Raw genomic sequence first — 18957 nt, 5'->3', positions numbered from 1 at the left:
GTAACATATATGAAAATATATTATTTCCGAGGTAGAGCGAATTGGATATTAAAGGACGTTTGTAGCTTACTGATTATATATACGAGTATATATACATATACAGTATATAGAAACAAAACTTAATCTATCAACACATAACGAGACATCCATCCGCTGATAAGAACTTCGCCGACTCAAGACGTGAAGTTGCTTGAATCTACATCAATGTCGGCATTTTTAGGGGGAGTCCTTGGGTAGGAAGTTGGTAAATTCAGGGAAGAAAAGATATATAGCATTAAACCTTTGTTGAGAGAATTTCGCAGAATAATACAAAGGTATACAGGAGACCAAAAACGTATAGAACAAGTAAAAAATGCGCCGAAGTTTCAGTACATCCTATAATCAAGGCGTGTTTGCGTGCGAGCGTGTTGGTTTACGGGCACATTTAAAACTTCTGGTCATTAAGAAAGCCCCGGATATATGTTCCTAGTTTGTCAGAATGAATTTAGACGTCAATATGTTCTCAAAACGATCCACTAGAGATCCTGAAGTTTTGTCACTGCCTCACACCCCGGCTCGATCTCAAGTGAGACAGAACAGAACCAGTGGCACTGGTGAGTGAGCCAGAGAGTAAACATCATTGTAAAACTTAAAAAAAAAAAATTTGAAAGTTAACTTCAATAAAGAGCAAGGAGCTGGGAAGAGCTACTCACTATTTTTTTTAAGTTCATGAATTCCTCGCAGAAAAAGTAAGACAATAAAAAAACATGAAACTTTTCCTGAGAGTTCTTTCATGTAGGCAATGTATTTTCCTGCCTGTGCTGAAGGATATCATGCAAATGAAATGAAAAGACACAGCCCCATTCATTTTCTTTCTTTATTGACTTTTGACACGTCCACATGCAGTAATCCATGTAGTAAGTGTAACGTATTAATGTTGGAAATGTATAACGAATCACTGAATATGTATATATGTGTGCATATATAAATACATACATACATACATACATATATATTTATATATATGTATATATATGAAACTCATGAATTACACTTCCATGAGATTTTTTTATCACCTAAGAGATTCACATCAGACAATAAACCTACCTAATTTATTGCCATGAGCTACTGACGTCACAATTTCAACAAACTTAAAGCAAATTTATATGGTGACTGCAAAGGCACTCAACAGACATTCCAAAATGATATGGCAGACATAGCGTAGTCTGGAAGCATCTCTTACAGTACAGTATTTACAAAATCAACAGAAGAAGTAGTCACACATCTCTCTTGTAGGAACTTGAACCTTTCGCGTTCTTTGCTTAGAATGTCTTGAGTTTAGCACCAAAGCTTCACATTATTTCTCTGACAGCCCTTTGCTTGCTTCTTGCTATCCATGACCTCACTAGCCTCTACAGAGCAGTAACTAGGCTTCCATTTTAACACAATTACCGCACCCAACAACTAAATTCGTTTAGCGTCACCTGTGCCTGCTACAGCAATTCTGGAAAACTGACTCAGCAAGAAAACTTCCAACCTCTTTTCTGAGACAGAATTGGCAAGAAGTCTTCTGATATCTTTTGAGAGACGAAAATTTGCAAGGAATATTCTGACAACTTTTCTAAACGGCTTAGAATTCAAAAAAAAAAAAAATGTAATCACCTTTGCAGAAAAAAAGCAATGTTTACATAAATGCTTCTGACTTTGCCTCAGTTCACAATAAAACTTCTGATATCATTTCTGAATATTTCACTATATATAAAACAGTCTTTTGATATCGTTTCTGAAGAACTGATATTTCAGATATCTGCTTTTACAAAGAAGTCTTTTGTCGTCTTTTACGAACAACTGAGAATACCTGATAGCACATCCAAAGAGCTGAAAAATTACGAAAACTTCTGAGATTCACCAGAAATCACCTGACATCTTTTGTGAACCTAAGGGAATTCAAAACAAACCTGGATATCAGATTAAGCATCTCTGACACAGATTGAAAGCTGTAAGGATGCACTTACTTGTCTCTGACTGATATGCGTGTGAAAATAATATTAGGTGGAAATAGGTCAAAATTAATTACAGAGACAGAAACACATATCGTGAAGCAATAGAATTCCGGTGTTAAATGAATGCTCGATGTCGGGTAGGGATGGTTGCACCAGAGCTTCTGCCTGTTATTCTTGATTTCTTGTTTTTGATTCAGTGGAAGTCTTTCATTTTTACTGAAAATACTTAAGTTTAAGCACTGAAGGCCACCTGTGGGTTTTACTTCAGATTTCTGTGACTATTAATCATTAGAGATCTCTGATTGTCAATTTGAAATCTGGGATCCAAAACCACAGCACTCCAACTTCTGTCGAGGAATCCCAGTCAGTATTAGTCTTTATCGGTTTCCTCACTCGAGACTCTTTTTAGCTTCTCTACGGCAGCACTGTGACCTAAGCGACTGATTCCTGACCTAGAGGAGGAATTGTCTGGCTGATTCTCTTCCAAAAAGGCCTTAAGACCGTTAATTCCCGAAGTACGCAAGCCAGCGTCAGAGAACTGGGAACCTCTAGAAGGAGACGGATGCCTGAGGTTAACGCCCCCTCCTATGACTGGAAAATAATCGTTTTGTTCATCCTCTTCCCTAACAGGTGTATCTTCAGCCCTGTCTCCTAATGAGCATTTTACTTGGTCAGACGTTCCTGGTCCATCTTCTTCCTTGACAGTGAATTCAGGGATGGTCAAGCTGACTCTTGGGCCACTATGCATGGATTCCGTTAAGCGAGTTATATAGCCCAGAGTTGAAGATATATCTTGATCAACAGACTCCTGATTAGTTCTTGAAGTATCAGTTTGTGCATCACTAGAAATATCAGAGTCGTCATATTTATCTCGGTTTTTTGAGCTTCCGGAACTGCTACGATTACTAGTGCTGCTTAGGAAATTAAATTTGGGTAGAGGTTCGTCACTTTCCGTGCTTGTGATAGAAACTACTGATGCCATTCTATCATACGACCCTTCTGCTTTTTCATTAAAATTTTGAGAACACTCAACTGGAGCAGAAAATCCACTCGAGTCAAAGCAGCCTGATTTTCGTTTCTTTTCTTTGTTGCCTTTGGCAGACAGTATTGCATCTATTTGGTCCAGTGATATTACTCCATCGACTTTGATCTCTTCCATGTTTTCTGCCATTTCTGCTTCCTCATACCCCTGTACTGTTACAGGCCGATTGTTTTGTGGGACATCATGACCAGGAGACATTGATCGCATACCCTTTTTCTCAGGCACCAGTGGTGGTGGGTCTAGTTCAGGAGAAGTGATTGATGAGCGGCTGTAAGTACTACTGCGGGCTTCATCTCTGACAGAGTGATGCTGAGGCCGAAGTTCTACTTTTTTTGCACTCTCTGTGTCTGAATCTTCTAGATGTAAGGATATTTGAGGGATGTTTAGTGCTGGAACCCCTTGTGCTTTATAATCAACCAATTTCTTGGTCTTTTCAGAGGAAGCATTATCATTCGGTACTGGCTGTGGTTCTTTGTCAGATTCAACACTTTCTTTCTCAGATGAAGTACTTACAGCAGAAGGATTTTCTAAGCCTTCATCTTCATTTTTGCTTTTTTTTACTTTGTTTTTTATACCTGGAAGAAACTTTGAAAATGAACTCTTCTTTCTTCGTCTGATGTCTTTCTTTTCATCCTTTTGTTTCTCGTCATCACTACTACCAGATTGCTTGATCTGGAATAACTTGAACTTGCTTATCTTTTTATCAGAATTTTCAGAATCACTCTTACAAGAAGAGTTTGAACTCTCATTTGTACCAGTTCGCCTTCGAAAAGGACTCTGTGGAGTTATTCTTCCTGAGGGACTTGTAAGGATTTCACTGGGTAATTGTTTCCCACCTGTTTCTGATGGTATATGAGCAGCCGATACATTCCTTAAAAACTCCTCATCTACCTTTTCCTCGTTAGTTTCTTGCTCATCCTTTGTTAAACAAGAGGGCGGAATGGGCTTGCTGCTGCCTACAGCGATCTTTGATGGAGATTGCCTTGTTGTTTTGCTAGGGCTGACAACCTGTTCTTCTTCACTGCTTTCGGAAATGTCATTCCCGGCATCGGCATTAGAACTTTCGGTTCCTGGAGGATTTCCTTCATTAAATCTATCACTTAAACGCTGAGATAACTCAGCTGTTTTGTTTTCCTTCATAGTCCTCAAAAATTCTTCATCAAACTCCTCATATTCAGCTTCATCAGGATTTTCTTTTACTGTAACTGATACTTGAGGAATTTCTCCAAGTTCCTTATCTTCTCCATTCCCTGGTAAGTCTTCACTTCCTCTTCGAGGAGCTTCCAAGTTTTCTGATGACTCCCTTAGTTTGTCATCAGTTTGCAAATATTCAGCAGGAACTTCATCCTCAATACTCAGCGCAGCTTCACTGTACCGAATCTCTCTGCATACGGCAGTACGAACAGTCAAATCATTGCTGCTTTCTTTCTCTTTTTCTTCATTAGACTTAACAAGGACAGCATGTACACCTTTTGACAGTGGAATGCAGGGTGAAGGAGATCTTTTGCGCTCTGTTGTTGTGGTTGTTTTACTGCTCAGGGGCTTTCGGTCTGTTTCAACATCAGTGTGGGACAAAAGAGGACTCTTATTCAAGGGAATGATAGCTTGCTTGTTTGGCCTCTTATTAGGCACAGGCTTCTCTGTTCCAGGCTCTTTTTCTTCTTTATCACTATCTGATGCCACAGCCCCTTCTGCTACTAATTTCTTGAGCTTTACACCAAAAAGTTCATTATCTGCAGCTGCTTTTTCAGATTCTGTTGGTTTCTCGGCTGTCTTAGGCTTTTCATTCACTTTCTTAAGTTTCACTGCCCCAAGGTCTACTGGTAAGCCAATTCCAACCCGTCCAATTTTCTTTGGCTGAATTAACCCAAGTTTTTCTTCCTCGTCCTTCTTATCCTCTGGCTCACTGTCACTGGAAGAGACTTCAGCGTTTGGCGGCACATTGCCAACAGGCATAGTTGCATACTTCTGAAAAGAGGAAAATAAATTAATAACAGGCTCGTATTGGTTTCAATTTTCACCTCAGTTTGGAGATTCAACAGTTATCAAGAAATATTTTGTTTCGTGTACATGATACCCCTAACAGAAGGTGATTTCAGGGCAGCAACAAAGAACAGCTGCAGCCAGATTCTTACTTTAACAAATGAATCATGAGAGAATGCCCTGTGTACAAGTATCCACAACATCAACCACTTCACAAACACACACACAAGGCAGATCTTCAGTGCATAATAGAACCCATTTGCACACACAGCACCATTCACCTCTACCTTGCAAAAAGATGTATCTCAGAATAAAAGATGCAAATTAAGAGACAATGCCTAAAGTGAATGCTGTCCTGAGTTTAAGGAGTAAGTATTTTAAAGATCTGGTGAATGTGGAAGACAGAAGAGAGACAGGGCTGAGTGGAGAAAGAGTACAATGAATTAGTGTAAGTTTGAGAATACATATAGAGATGATCGTTACGGAAGTAAGGAAGGCGATGAATAAACTGAAGAAGTGAAACACACCAACAGTTGAAGGGAATACATGTGAGATGGTGCAATGACAGTATGACTGAGTGGCTGACCAGGGTTTACAAATTATGTCTAGGTGGGGGAAATGTTCTGGATGGATTAGTGAGAGGAATAATTGCTCCACGGTGTATAAATGAAGGTGATAGAGGATGCTGTAAGAATTATAGGGACATAAAAATACTCAGTATACCAAGGAAGGTGTATAAGAGAATTTTTATTGAGAAAGTAAGACACATGTCAAAAGGACTGACAGGGTAAGGACAGTATTGGCTTAAGTGAAGAAAAGGATTTATGGATCAGGTGTTTACCATGGGAAGTGTCAAAGCAAAGGGGAAAGCTTGTGACAGAGGGTGTTGAGGTTGAATGGTGTAGAATATAAGTTACTGAGAATGATCTGATGGTGCAAAGCGTGTTTTAGAATAGGGGAGTGATTGGTTTGGTGCAAAACTGGGTCTGAGACAAGGATGTTTTATGTTTTCATAGTTGTTTTAGATCTTTATAAAGTAGTATTATGAAAGGAGAAAAAACAGTGGATGCAAGTACAAAGTTGTGAATTAGGAAAGTAAGCTGTGAATGAATTGTGAAATGATTGGTTTTTTGCAAGTGATTCAGTGGAGAAATGGAGCAGTAACTAGTAAAAGAGTCTGAAAGTATTTGCAATCGGAGAAAGCTGAGAGTAAATAGGAGCAAGAGTAAAGTTAGGAGGGTAAATTTAAACTAGGAAGATGGGGAAAAAAATGTTATTGTGGATAGTGGAAGACTGGAAGCAGTTTATTCATACTCGTCAGGTATTTGGGAGTAAATGTAATGGGCGATGGTAAGGTGAGAAAAGAATAGTTAGAATAAGAGAGGCAGTGAGGTATTTGCATAAGATTCGACAGAGACTTGGGGTCCCCATGGAAGCCAAGGTGGTAATGTATGAGGCATTTAGGTAATAATGGCACAAGTAAAAATGGCACAGGCAAAAATGGCACTGTAAAAATGGCACAGGTAAAAATAACAGGTAAAAATAGCACAAGTGAAAAAATAGGAAAAAATGGCACAAGGAGAAAAATATACTGATTCATCTACAATGTTTCGCCATGTTTAGTACTAGCCCCTTTGGGATCAAATGTCCCTAAGTGCATCTGATCCCCGAGGGGCTAGTGCTAAACACAGAGAAACAATGATTCATCTACATTGCTCTGCCGTGTTTAGTACTAGCCCCTCGGTGATCAAATGTGTTTTGCCGCGTTTAGTACTAGCCCATCGGGGATCAGATGCACTTAGGGACATTCGATCACCGAGGGTCTAGTACTAAACACGGCGAAACATTGTAGATTATTCAATATATTTTTTCCCTTGAGCCATTTTTTCCTATTTCTTCAATTGTGCCATTTTTACCTGTGTTATTTTCAGCTGTGTCATCTTTATCGTGCCATTTTTGCATGTGGCATTTTTACCTGTGCCATCATTACTATTCGCCAGTGTAGGTGCTACTGAGTCAACTCTCTCTTACTGAAATGAAGTCTGGAAGCTGAATGCAAATGAAAGCAAAAAGTCTGAAGCTGCTGAAATAAACTGTTTGTGTAGTGTAAGTGACACAAGAGGAATTGAAAGGTACGTAAAAAAACGTGGTAAAAATGTGAAAGGATGAATTATAGCATTTTGAGATGGCTTATTCATGTGGAATGACTTGAGGACAGTGAGTTAGTGAAAAGAGGTTGTGATTTGGAAATTTTAGCAGGGAGGAGAAGGAAAACATAAAAAAGGGCTGTATCCATGGCAGAAGATCATGGGGTTGTGCATTTAGAGGGGATTCAACAGACTGTTAATGAGCCTTCTGTGTAGTTGCATGAAGCAGCTAATGCTGTGGAGGTTTTCTGTACAGGGGGTTCATTCTCAATTCAGCAATTTCAGAAAGAATGTACCAGTGATGTTATGCTGTTTATTATTCATTTTACCTTGTTTTTCGCCTCTTCGACAGGAGAATCGGAAGTACTCAGTACATTGTCACTTCCTGACAGGCGTGTGTCGTGCCTCTTGGTCCCCAGAAGAATTGCCATCCATTTTTCACGTTCTTCGTTTGTGTCTGTTGCCTGGAAAAGGAAAGCAGATGTAAGGATCCTTATTTGAATATTATTCTTTCCTAACAAGCTAGATGTAAGTAGGCAGTCCCTTGCGTCGCACTGTAACCCAAAGCATCATAATTATAATGGGAATACATAGCATTTACAGCCCCGTTAACGGTGCTACAGCACCATAGGTGCCAAAAGTCCAGGTAAAAGTGCTGTAAATCCACTTACAGCGCCATAAAATCGGGGTTAACGGTGCTGTGAGGCAAGAGCCGTAAGTCCGGAATAACGTAACCAGAACCTGACGTAACGTGGGGACTGACTATTTAAAACAGGAATGAGTGTCTATAAGCCCTGTACGCAGAGGGATTAGATGTTACCAAGTTACAAGATCTGTCTCGTGTCCAAGAAAAGTCATGTAGGAAAAGATGATTAAACGTGCTAAGCTCAGGGAAAAGCTACAAAACTCAAAAAAAAAATAATGCAGTGTTCTCTCTTGAGAAGCTCTAGATTAGATAGTTGGTGCTGTCAGCTTGCTGAGGATGATTGACAGCTTTATATTTTGTAGCAAAGATGATGATAAAGAAATAATATGAAGAGCAAACTTATGACTAGTCCAAATATAAAGATAAAATTGAACTGAATTATGTTTATCAATATTCAGTAATCCAAGACAGCCTCGACAAGAAGAATGCAGAACAATTAGAATGACCATAAATTCATTCACAGTATTAATGAGAAAAAGTCTCAAAATCATTCTAGAGTTACCGAGAGGCTCAAGTTATAGTCCTGAAGAGTAGGGCTCAAGTTCTAGGCACCTTGAATGAAACTATTTAAAATAAAGTGATGATAGGACAGCATTGTCCCTCACATAATTACATCCCAAATGAACCTTCACTGAACAACCTTCCCAGCAAACTTACCAATTGAATAGTCTTCTGATTTTTCCTGTACAGGCCAAATTGGAAGGGCGCCTTCATCCTCCCGGGTTTCTTGATCTTCACGTCTTCCAGGGCCGCCAAGTCGAGAGATCCTTTCGCTCCAGCGAGGTTCTTGTATTCATTGTCGGACCGATAGTACATCAGGCGTTTACCATCCAGCACGAAGTAGTACTTCTTCCACAGTGAAAACGGTGACTGGAGGGGGGGATTAGAAATCATTCCTGAATTAGCTGAAAGTTTTATCCTAGTTTCCCACGAGAGTATTTAGCTAGAATTTGTCGCTAAAAATAATTCCTGGATTAACTGGAAGTTTTATCTCAGTTCCCAAAAGGATATTTAGCTAGAATTTGTTGCTAAAAATGGTTCCTGGATTAGCTGAAAGTTTTATCCCAGTTCCCTACAAGGATATTTAGCTAGAATTTGTTGCTAAAAAGAATTCCTGGATTAACTGAAAGTTTTATCCCAGTTCCCAAAAGGATATCTAACTAGAATTTGCTGCTAAAAATAGTTCCTGGATTAGCTGAAAGATTTATCCAAGTTCCCCACAAGGATGTTTAGCTAGAATTTGTTGCTAAAAAGAATTCCTGGATTAACTGAAAGTTTTATCCCAGTTCCCCACAAGGATATTTAGCTAGAATTTGTTGCTAAAAATAATTCCTGGATTAGCTGAAAGTTTTATCCAAGTTTCCCATAAGAGTATTTAGCTAGAATTTGTTGCCAAGTTTGCCTGGTTCCATTTAACAAAGGCTTACAGATTGCCCCTGGGGTGTTTCATGACCTTGTTAAACAATCATGGCTTTCTGGCTTAGTGTTGGTTAGGTCAGTTAACACCAAAACATAAATTCATTCATTAGTTACGAAAAGTCACAAGTTTTCGTGGACAATTTCCGATAATGATTAGAATGATATCCTAAAAACGTAATCTTACCCTCAGCTACACTCATATTCAGTACACTCATGTCAAGGTTTGACTTAGACTAACACCAGTTCTCTCCAGGATTTTGATAAGATATTTTGCATAACAGAAATTATTGTACATACAGCGATAATTTTTCCATTTGCGAACAATACTTTGACAAAACTGGATTTTTCCAATAACACTGAGTTCGTACATGCTAAGCTAGTTAGCAGCATAGGAAATAAACAATAAAGATATTTTAATACAATTAGATTTAGAACTGTTTTCTTACTATCACAAATCTTTCTGATAATTTTGTAAGAGTTTCTTGGCAGTCTGGACTTCATGTGTTTTGGAAATGTTTAGCAGTAATAATATTCTAAGTAAGGGTAGGTTCTTCTAGCAAGATTCAATTATATTTGAATTACTGAAAATCACGCCAGAAGTGCAGCGCGTCGTAAGAAATCACAGTTTTCGGTTATGTAAGATAATGCTAGTTTGATGATGGGTCTGAGACTGAAACTCGGACTATTGTGTAATTCCTGACTTTGCTTGTTTTTGAAAGGACAAACCCCATAATACTCCATGAACAATTACCAAGTTAAACAGGTAACAAGTAAAAAAAAATACAGTGTATAATGCTGTAGGAGCCGCGGCCCATGAAGCTTTCAGCCACGGCACGGTGGTGGCCTATCCTATAGTGTTGCCAGAGGCACGGTTATGGCTAACTTTAACCTTAAATAAAATAAAAACTACTGAGGCTAGAAGGTTGCAGTTTGGGATGTTTGATGATAGGAGGGTGGATGATCAACGTATACCAATTTGCAGCCCTCTAGCCTTAGTGGTTTTTAAGATCTGAGGGAGGACAGAAAAAAGCGCGGGTGGACAGACAACGCCGGCACAATAATTTTCTTTTACAGAAAACTAAAAAGGAGAGTCATGACCAGCCTGGTGTTCTGTGAATATCCTAACGACAGTGATTCCCAACATTTATACTCTCAAGGAAATTCTGAAACAACTTCTTACATCCAGGAACTTTTCTACTGTACACTTTATATATATATATATATATATATATATATATATATATATATATATATATATATATATATATATATATATGTATATATATGCTTGTGTGTGTGTATACATATGTATATATATACACATATATATGTATATATATATATATATATATATATATATATATATATATATATATATATATATATATATATATATATATATATATATATATATATATATATATATATAATGCTACGGTGCACACTGCATGAGGTGCGCTAGCGGCACTACCCACTTACAGAGATTTGACAAGTAGATCTATAAAAAAGCAAGTTCTTCTTCTTGGACAAATTTCTGACAAGTTTTCTTTACTTACTGTAAAGATGAAACTTGCTCATTTAAGACGGCGTATCAGAGTCAAATAAGGACAAACAGTTACTCAACAGAAACCTGTTGATTAAATGTGTTATGCTCTTTGGGCGTAGTTGTTGACAGCGGCTCCGCTAAGCTAAAACAGTCAAAACTTACATCGTCAAAGCAAAGAGAGAATGAAAAAAATTCTTCAGACTTAGAGACTTACCCTTAATATAAATAAATCAATATATATATATATATATATATATATATATATATATATATATATATATATATTTTATTTATATCTGTCTATCTATGTATATATATATATATATATATATATATGTGTGTGTGTGTGTGTGTGTGTGTGTGTGTGTGTGTGTGTGTGTGTGTATATATATTAAGTAAAACACGCTTTTTCCAGCTAGACTTTTTCATGATATGGAACGTTTGACATTTTTATAGTAATGCTGTCCTCCACCCACTTGGTTATGTGTTACCTGACTCAAACAGGTCTCTACCTTCTTAGTTGTTGAATATGCAGGCGCTTTTGCACACACACAGGAGGTCAGGGAAGTAAATTACATCGTCGTCAGTACTTATTCTTTACACTAAATTCATTAGACCAAAAAAAAAAAAAAATAGTAGGTCCAAGCATGTCGGAGAAGTCACACGGAACCATTACATTTTCATCAGTAATCTCTACACTAAATTCATAAAGCAAAAAGAATTAATAGACAAAAATAAACAAATAAATAGGAGGACAGAAAATCAAAGGAAACGCACTGACAGAAGTTCAGCAGCTGTGGAAGGCTTTTCCGGGCCGACGTATTTCCCTCCGGTGGCGGAGGAAAAGATTCCATCCGAATCAGAAGCGTTTAATAGGCTTTCGTCTCTCTGCCGGTATAGTCACTTCCCTCGCTTTCTAACATGACGTAAAATAAGCAGAACGACAGATACCCGAGATAGTCGCCGTGTAAGATAGTTGCTAAAATTAGTTACTACTTTTAGTTTTCTGTAATAGAAAACTATTGTGTCGGCTTTGTCTGTCCGTCCGCACTTTTCCTGTCCGCCCCCAGATCTTAAAAACTGCTGAGGCTAGAGGGCTACAAATTGGTATGTTGATCATCCGCTCTTCAATCATCAAACATACCAAATTGCAGCCCTCTAGCCTCAGTAGTTTTTATTTTATTTAAGGTTAAAGTTAGCCATAATCGTGCTTCTTGCAACGATATAGGATAGGCCACCACCGGGGCGTGGTTAAAGTTTCATGGGCCGCGGCACATACAGAATTATACCGTGACCACCTAAAGATAGATCTGTTTTCGGTGGCCTTGATTATGCGGTGTAGCGGCTATACAGAAGACTCGATGCATTTTTTTACTTGTTTCAGTTGGTTTCAGATTAAAACTCAATCAAAATGACAAACTGGCAGCCATTTCTTTCTCTCGAGAGCAAATCTATTGAATCTGGCCTCTTATTCCATTTTCCCTCATTCCTAAAACTGTCTTTTCTGTCACAGCTTTTATCGTCAAATCCTTGTCTTGTCTACATCGACCGTCATTTGGGGGTGGGGTGTGGGGAGAGGCGGTCATACAGCCTCTGCATTTCCTATAGGCCTATTGGAGTGATTTCAGCTCTTCGTTGGGCGAGTCGGTAGAGCTGTGGACAAGCACTCGGTAGGCCCGAGTTCGAGTCTCCGGCAGGCTGATGAAGAGTTAGAGGAATTTATTTCTAGTGATAGAAATTCATTTCTCGCTATAATGTGGTTCGGATTCCACAATAAGCTGTAGGTCCCGTTGCTAAGTAACCAATTGTTCTTAGCCGCGTAAAATATGCCTAATCCTTCGGGCCAGCCCCAGGAGAGCTGTTAATCAGTTCAGTGGTCTGGTAAAACTAAGGTATACTTAACTTTGGAGTGATTTCCTCGTGTCTGTATAATGAAAATCCACAATTGCATCAAAGCATAAATTCCTTCATTAGTATGAAAAGTCACATCGAAGGCCTTGATTGTTTTGTGGCCGTCAGGACAACTTTTAGCTTTTATTCTTACGAGTGCATAACAGACAATGAGAAACGCCACGATTATATGAATAAGTTGTATTATTTATAAAAGGTAAAGACTTTCAAACACCTGAACGGTGTTTGAACGCCTCAGTGTTCCCGTTGATCAATGAGGAGTAAAACCATTCACGCATCTGAAAGTCTTTGTTTATCTTTCATAAATAATACAGCTTATTTTTATAATCGTGGTGTTTCTTGCGTCTGTTATGCACTCGTAGGAAGAAAAGCCACCGAAAATAGACCTATCTCTCGGTGGTCTCGGTATAAGTCTGTATGTGCTGCGGCCCATGAGACTTCAATCGCGGCCCGGTGGTGGCCTGTCCTATATAGTTGCCAGAAATACGATTATGGCTAACTTTAACCTTAAATAAAATAAAAACTACTGAGGATAGAGGGCTGCAACTTGGAATGTTTGATGATTGGAGGGTGGATGATCAGCGTACCAGTTTGCAGCTCTCTAGCCTCGGCAGTTTTTAAGATATGAGGGCGGAGAGAAAAAATGCGGACAGAAAAATGTGCGGACGGACAAACAAAGCCGGCACGATAGTTTTCTTTTCAGAAAACTAATAGGAAGTTACCATTGCATTGTTTTCTCTGAACCTAACCTTAATGTAAAAAATGCATACGCATACACACACGCATACACACACACACACACACACACATATATATATATATATATATATATATAAGAAAAAGAAGAAGAAAGATATATATATATATATATATATATATATATATATATATATATATATATATATATATATATATATATATATATATATACGAGCATTGAAAAAATCTGAAACCTTTTTTCAGTTATTATAGGAAATCAGCGACTTCCTCATTTATGCTTTGCATTTCTTAGCGCGCCGAGGGTGCGTGAATTCCGTCCAGTTGTGTGGAATAGTTGATGATTATTTCCATCGAACGACGTCCCTAGTAGTCAGCATGGCTCGGACTATTGTGACTCTATGTTAACTTTAGCTTCATATCAATATTTCCGCCTTAATCGCAAAAGAAACCATTACTGTGTGGTTTTTGTTTAGTCTACTCTGCCTTGTTACGCTTTGGGGAAGGTGTTTCTGGGCACCTGAGAACTTCACTTCACAGGGACCACCTCTCTCTCTCTCTTTCTCTCTCTCTCTCTCTCTCTCTCTCTCTCTCTCTCTCTCTCTCTCTCTCTCTCTCTGTCACGTCTAGTTACCAGGGCTAGATGGAAATTAAGGAAGGTAATATGGCAGATTAGCAAAAGAAATAAGTGGGGCAAACCCACTTGCAATGCTCAGCTCAAGGGAGAGCTTCTCCTCATATCAGGCGACCTCGTAACTCCGACAGGAAATCTCTTCCCACATTTCCTCTATGGTATTTAAGCAGTCATGGTCCGGTGACTGTTTTTCCTTCGACGGACAGGCTTTGGAACCCCTTACCTACTTCCGTTTCCCCTGGCTAGTTTCTTCCCCTGTCTATTTCTGGAGTTTTTGGCCCAGGGCTGGTTGCGGATATTAAATTGCCTGTCCACGTGACTTCACCATTAAAAAAATGACTATAAATGTGGTTAGGACACTTGCCTCACCAGCAAGAGGTTCCAGGCACGATTCCCTTGACAGTTCCATTAACTTTTCTTGTGAATAGTATGGGAAAAGTCATGGGGCTAGCACCCTCATACCAAAGGCTTGCTGACGCAAGAAGGACCAATACCTTCTGAAGCCAAAAGGACAGTACGTGTATATATATATATATATATATATATATATATATATATATATATATATATATATATATATATATACACAGTATATATATATACATATACATATATATATATATATATATATATATATATATATATATATATATATATATATCTTGAGAATAATAAACACATGAGGAAGTGTTTCACAGAAATAAATTTCTGACTCACACTGGGGAACGAACCTCGGCCTCCCGAGTGACAGGGCAAGGGAGACCGAAGTTCGTTTCGATGTAAGTCTGAAAAAATTTTCAGGCTCACATCGGAAACGAACCTCGGCCTCCTTGCCCTGTCACTCGGGAGGCCGAGGTTCGTTCCCAGTGTGAGTCAGAAATTTATTTCTGTGAAACACTTCCTCATGTGGTTATTATTTTCAAGATGTATATATGTATATATATATATATATATATATATATATATATATATATATATATATATATATATATATATATATGTATGTATATATACATAAATATATATATCTATATATATATGTGTGTGAGTGTGTGTGTTGGAGGAAGTGGCTACTATTTAGAAGTCTGTGTTTTTATCATACCCGTGTGTAAACGTTTCTCATCTGTTCGTATACAAATATATTCAATAAGATTAGTTTCAATTAAATTCACGGTCAGTGTTTCCAATCCTTTCAGGTAACTTGTAAAGTGATTTATATTTCATATAATTTTAGAATAACAGAACATTTTTTTTTCTTTTTTTTGAGATTTCCTCAGTCACTTGACATTACAGTTCCTTAATGACTCAGAGACATTCACACTCACCGATCCTTTCTTCATCAGCGTTCCCTGGTGTTTCTGCCCCTTGCTTTGCTTGACGGAGGGGCACTCCTTCGACTCCTTTTCTCGAGGGGCGTCGGCGGAGGGCGTGCCGGAGTTTGGCGACTTCGGTGAGGTTTCCGGTTGAGAAGTAGGTTTGGCATCGTTCTGCTGTCTCCCGCCATCTTTCGGTTTTCCTGTTTTGGTGTTCTCGATGAACATTCCCGTCCCTTTTTCGTCGTGCGTGTCTTCCTTCTTCTCCTTGGGATTCTCCTCTTTGCTGATTTTCTCTTTCTTCCCCGGAGGTGCCTTCTTTGTCTCTGTTTCGGGGCTCGTTTTCTTCTTCTTTCCTTTTCCATCTTCATCTTCTTTTTTGGAGAGAGTAGGACTAGAGGTTTCTTTATCTCGTTCTTTTTCAGGGGTTACTTTCTCTTGGATTTTTTCTCCTTTGGGTCCACTTTCTTGGTCTTTCTTCATCTCGGGTGGCTTTTCTTTTCCCTTCTCGCCTTTCACAGCTGCAGGACTCTTTGAACCTTTATCCGTATCCTTCTGTTCTTTATTATCTTTGCCTTTATCTTTATTTAGGTTGTTTTTCACGTTCTCTTCCGTTCCCTCCTTTGCCTCCTTTTTAGCTTTACTGTCCACGGGTTCTTCAAACACTTCGTCGTCGCCTTCTGCATTATCCATTTCGTATTTACCAGATGTGTCCTTTCTCTTTCTGTTGTCAGTCTCCTTGCGTCCCTTCCCTTCTTCACTTTCTTTGAGTCTCTCCAGTTCTTCTTCTTCCCGCTTTTTCTTGAACTCGAGGTTTTTGACCAGTTCATTTTCCTGCCTCCTGAGAAGCACTTGGAGGTTACTCTTGAAGAATTGCTTTCCCTTGCCCTCTGATTCGGGGGAGTCTCCTGTAGGAGAAGCCAGCGAAGGAGTGGGGGATGTTGGTGACGTCGGAGGACTGACAGTTGAGCTTGATGTGTCAGTTGCCGCCATTTTGGATGTTTATTTTCCCGGGCTGAGAGCTCGAATCTCTCTGTAATCCGAGTATTAGGTCTAAAGTGTTCAAAAGTCTGTTGCTTTTCCAAAGTCCGTTGCCTTAACTGTCAAATGAACAGCCATTCAGATGCTTCCTTGTCCAAAAATTAACTTTCTATCCAGCTACTATTATTGACAATAAGCTACATGCAACACTGAAATGTCAAAATAGTTATTACGAATTATTCATCAGTATTGCAAAAGAACATCTCAAAGACGTACAGAAAAAAAAAAAATTCCGTTCACGAAATTTTGCTCTTGGTTAGAAGGCAAACGCAAAATCACCCAGCACGAAACAATTTTAAAAAATCCAGATGATTTATCAAACTTTTAACTCAATTCACGTTACAACGACTTGATCAAGGCTTTGGATGACTCAGGTACGGTCGCTGATGAATAACGATGACGCAGTTTTCTTCTTATGCACGTATTAACACCATTACACTATTATCGTTGCTGAACTATTTTCACTGACTGTGACAGCTGACAATAAAAAGTCAACACTGAGATCAGGTTTCCTCCTGGCACGCTAGTGCCATCTGGTGGCAGTCAGACGAAATACCATTTCACACGGATCAGATATACACGACCATTATTGTTTACACATCTCTCAACAAATAACGCACATTATTTCTCCTTCTGTCCCGCTCACGTCTAATGTGACGAATGCCAGTTCCTAAGTCACAACGAGTTACAGATTTCGAAGCGAAGAAGTGGATTAATCGACAAACTGCCAACTCGTTATCAGTAATGTTATGCTCTTATTTCCGCTGGTTTTTTAACAGTTCGTATGTTCGCTTCAGTAAAAACGATGGATATGTTCAACGGCTGACATCACCGTTCGCTATAAACTTGACTGTGAAAATAAGAAAAATCTTCAGTGCGTATTTTTTGTACGGATAACAGCACAGACCATCTATCTGTCTGTCTATCTATCTGTCTATATACACATATATATGTGTATGTATGTGGTGTGTGTGTGTGTGTATGTATATATGTTTTTCTGTACTGAACTATATTCCTCTTGTATGAGTAAATCGATATATATATATATATATATATATATATATATATATATATATATATATATATATATATATATATATATATATATATAAAATAGCAATTAAAATAATTATGATTGTTACTAAAAGATAAAGACTACTGATGCATACTTAACGTATAAATGCAGGAATTCGGATATATATATACTGTATATATATATATATATATATATATATATATATATATATATATATATTCAGGAAGATTCAAACAAAACGAAAGGCCACAGGTTATATATATATATATATATATATATATATATATATATATATATATATATATATATATATATATATATATATATATATATATATATATATATATACATATATTCTGAGAAGATTTAAACATAGCGAAAGGCCACAGGTTCTACCCCCGAACGAGCCGGAATGATTTATGCACGTTCTTTTAAAACCCATCGTGTTTTGTATGACTTAACAGCGCACCACGTACCTGAGAGTTATTTGTAGCAGGGTATGAGTAAATCAGTATGCATATTCATTTAGCCATAGACAGAACATATGAATATTTATATACGTATATATACATGTATATAATTAATATATATATATATATATATATATATATATATATATATATATATATATATATATATATATATATATATATATCCAAGAAACAGGAGATCAGCGCCTGCCCTATGAGCGTACAGAGGCCCAGGAGGACTTTAACTTTTTAAATAATATATATATATATATATATATATATATATATATATATATATATATATATATATATATATATATATATATATATATATATATATATATCCGAATTCCTGCATTTATACGTTAAGTAAGCATCAATATAGTCTTTTCCTTTGGTAACAAATATTATTATTTAACTACTATTATTTACATGATTACTATTATTATCAACTCAACAAAACTAGGAACTAAATCACAGCAACTATAAGGAAACAGCAAGACACTCAGTGAGCGCCCTTCGGTACTCCGAGTGTGACCAATGTAAAATATGCCTTTCCGGTAGAAACGGAAGTCCGGTTTACGACAAAATAATTACTGTCTAATTTTTTTACCCAAGACTCACAGATTACCGTTAGGTATTGCGTCATTGTTCACTCCTTCATTACACTGTTTGGCTATTTTTATTGATTTTCATTTCCCTACCGTTATGCTTGTCTAATTTTTAACAAAAAAGAAAAAAAATAATAACACATAGCAATGAAATTTATGCAGTTTTTAGATACGCCTTGAAATGCGTGTTTGTACCTAAAAATGTTGTAAACATTCAATTACTGTACTTTATTTTCATATAAGTTTACTCGGCTATTTTAACAGGAAAAAACACAAAGAACGGAAATTCACGCAGCCGTTAAATTCTGTTTGAGAGTAACAAATTAAGATAAAGAATACCGGGATTAAATTATATTTGCCAATCGCACGACACCAACATAAACGCACTTAGGTCGCCTA

The 18957-nt window shown here is 37.6% G+C and overlaps 1 protein-coding gene across 1 annotated transcript; it reads right to left on the bottom strand.

Moving 5' to 3' along the window:
* Positions 1–842: 842 nt before the first annotated feature.
* LOC136848661 (enolase-phosphatase E1-like) lies at positions 843–17130 on the bottom strand. The gene is made up of 4 exons (XM_067121096.1): positions 15413–17130; positions 8518–8730; positions 7484–7618; positions 843–4992 (listed from the first exon to the last, which is right to left on the bottom strand). The coding sequence occupies exons 1-4, from the start codon at positions 16391–16393 to the stop codon at positions 2353–2355; spliced, it is 3969 nt and encodes a 1322-aa protein (XP_066977197.1). The 5' UTR covers positions 16394–17130; the 3' UTR covers positions 843–2352.
* Positions 17131–18957: the final 1827 nt, after the last annotated feature.

The sequence above is a fragment of the Macrobrachium rosenbergii genome, chromosome 19 (genome assembly GCF_040412425.1).
Source record: "Macrobrachium rosenbergii isolate ZJJX-2024 chromosome 19, ASM4041242v1, whole genome shotgun sequence".
Lineage (NCBI taxonomy): Eukaryota > Metazoa > Arthropoda > Malacostraca > Decapoda > Palaemonidae > Macrobrachium > Macrobrachium rosenbergii.
Note: the sequence above shows the minus strand (reverse complement) of the source record. Positions and strands in the feature narration are given on the sequence as shown.

Bases quoted from the DNA above. Each gene is read 5' to 3' on its own strand.
- LOC136848661 (XM_067121096.1), bottom strand. From the start codon at position 16,393: ATGGCGGCAACTGACACATCAAGCTCAACTGTCAGTCCTCCGACGTCA. The intron at 7,619-8,517 runs GTAAGTTTGCTG...TTCCTTTTCCAG, and splicing joins ATCAGAAGACTATTCAATTG to GCAACAGACACAAACGAAGA. The intron at 4,993-7,483 runs GTAAAATGAATA...TCCTCTTTTCAG, and splicing joins TCGAAGAGGCGAAAAACAAG to AAGTATGCAACTATGCCTGT.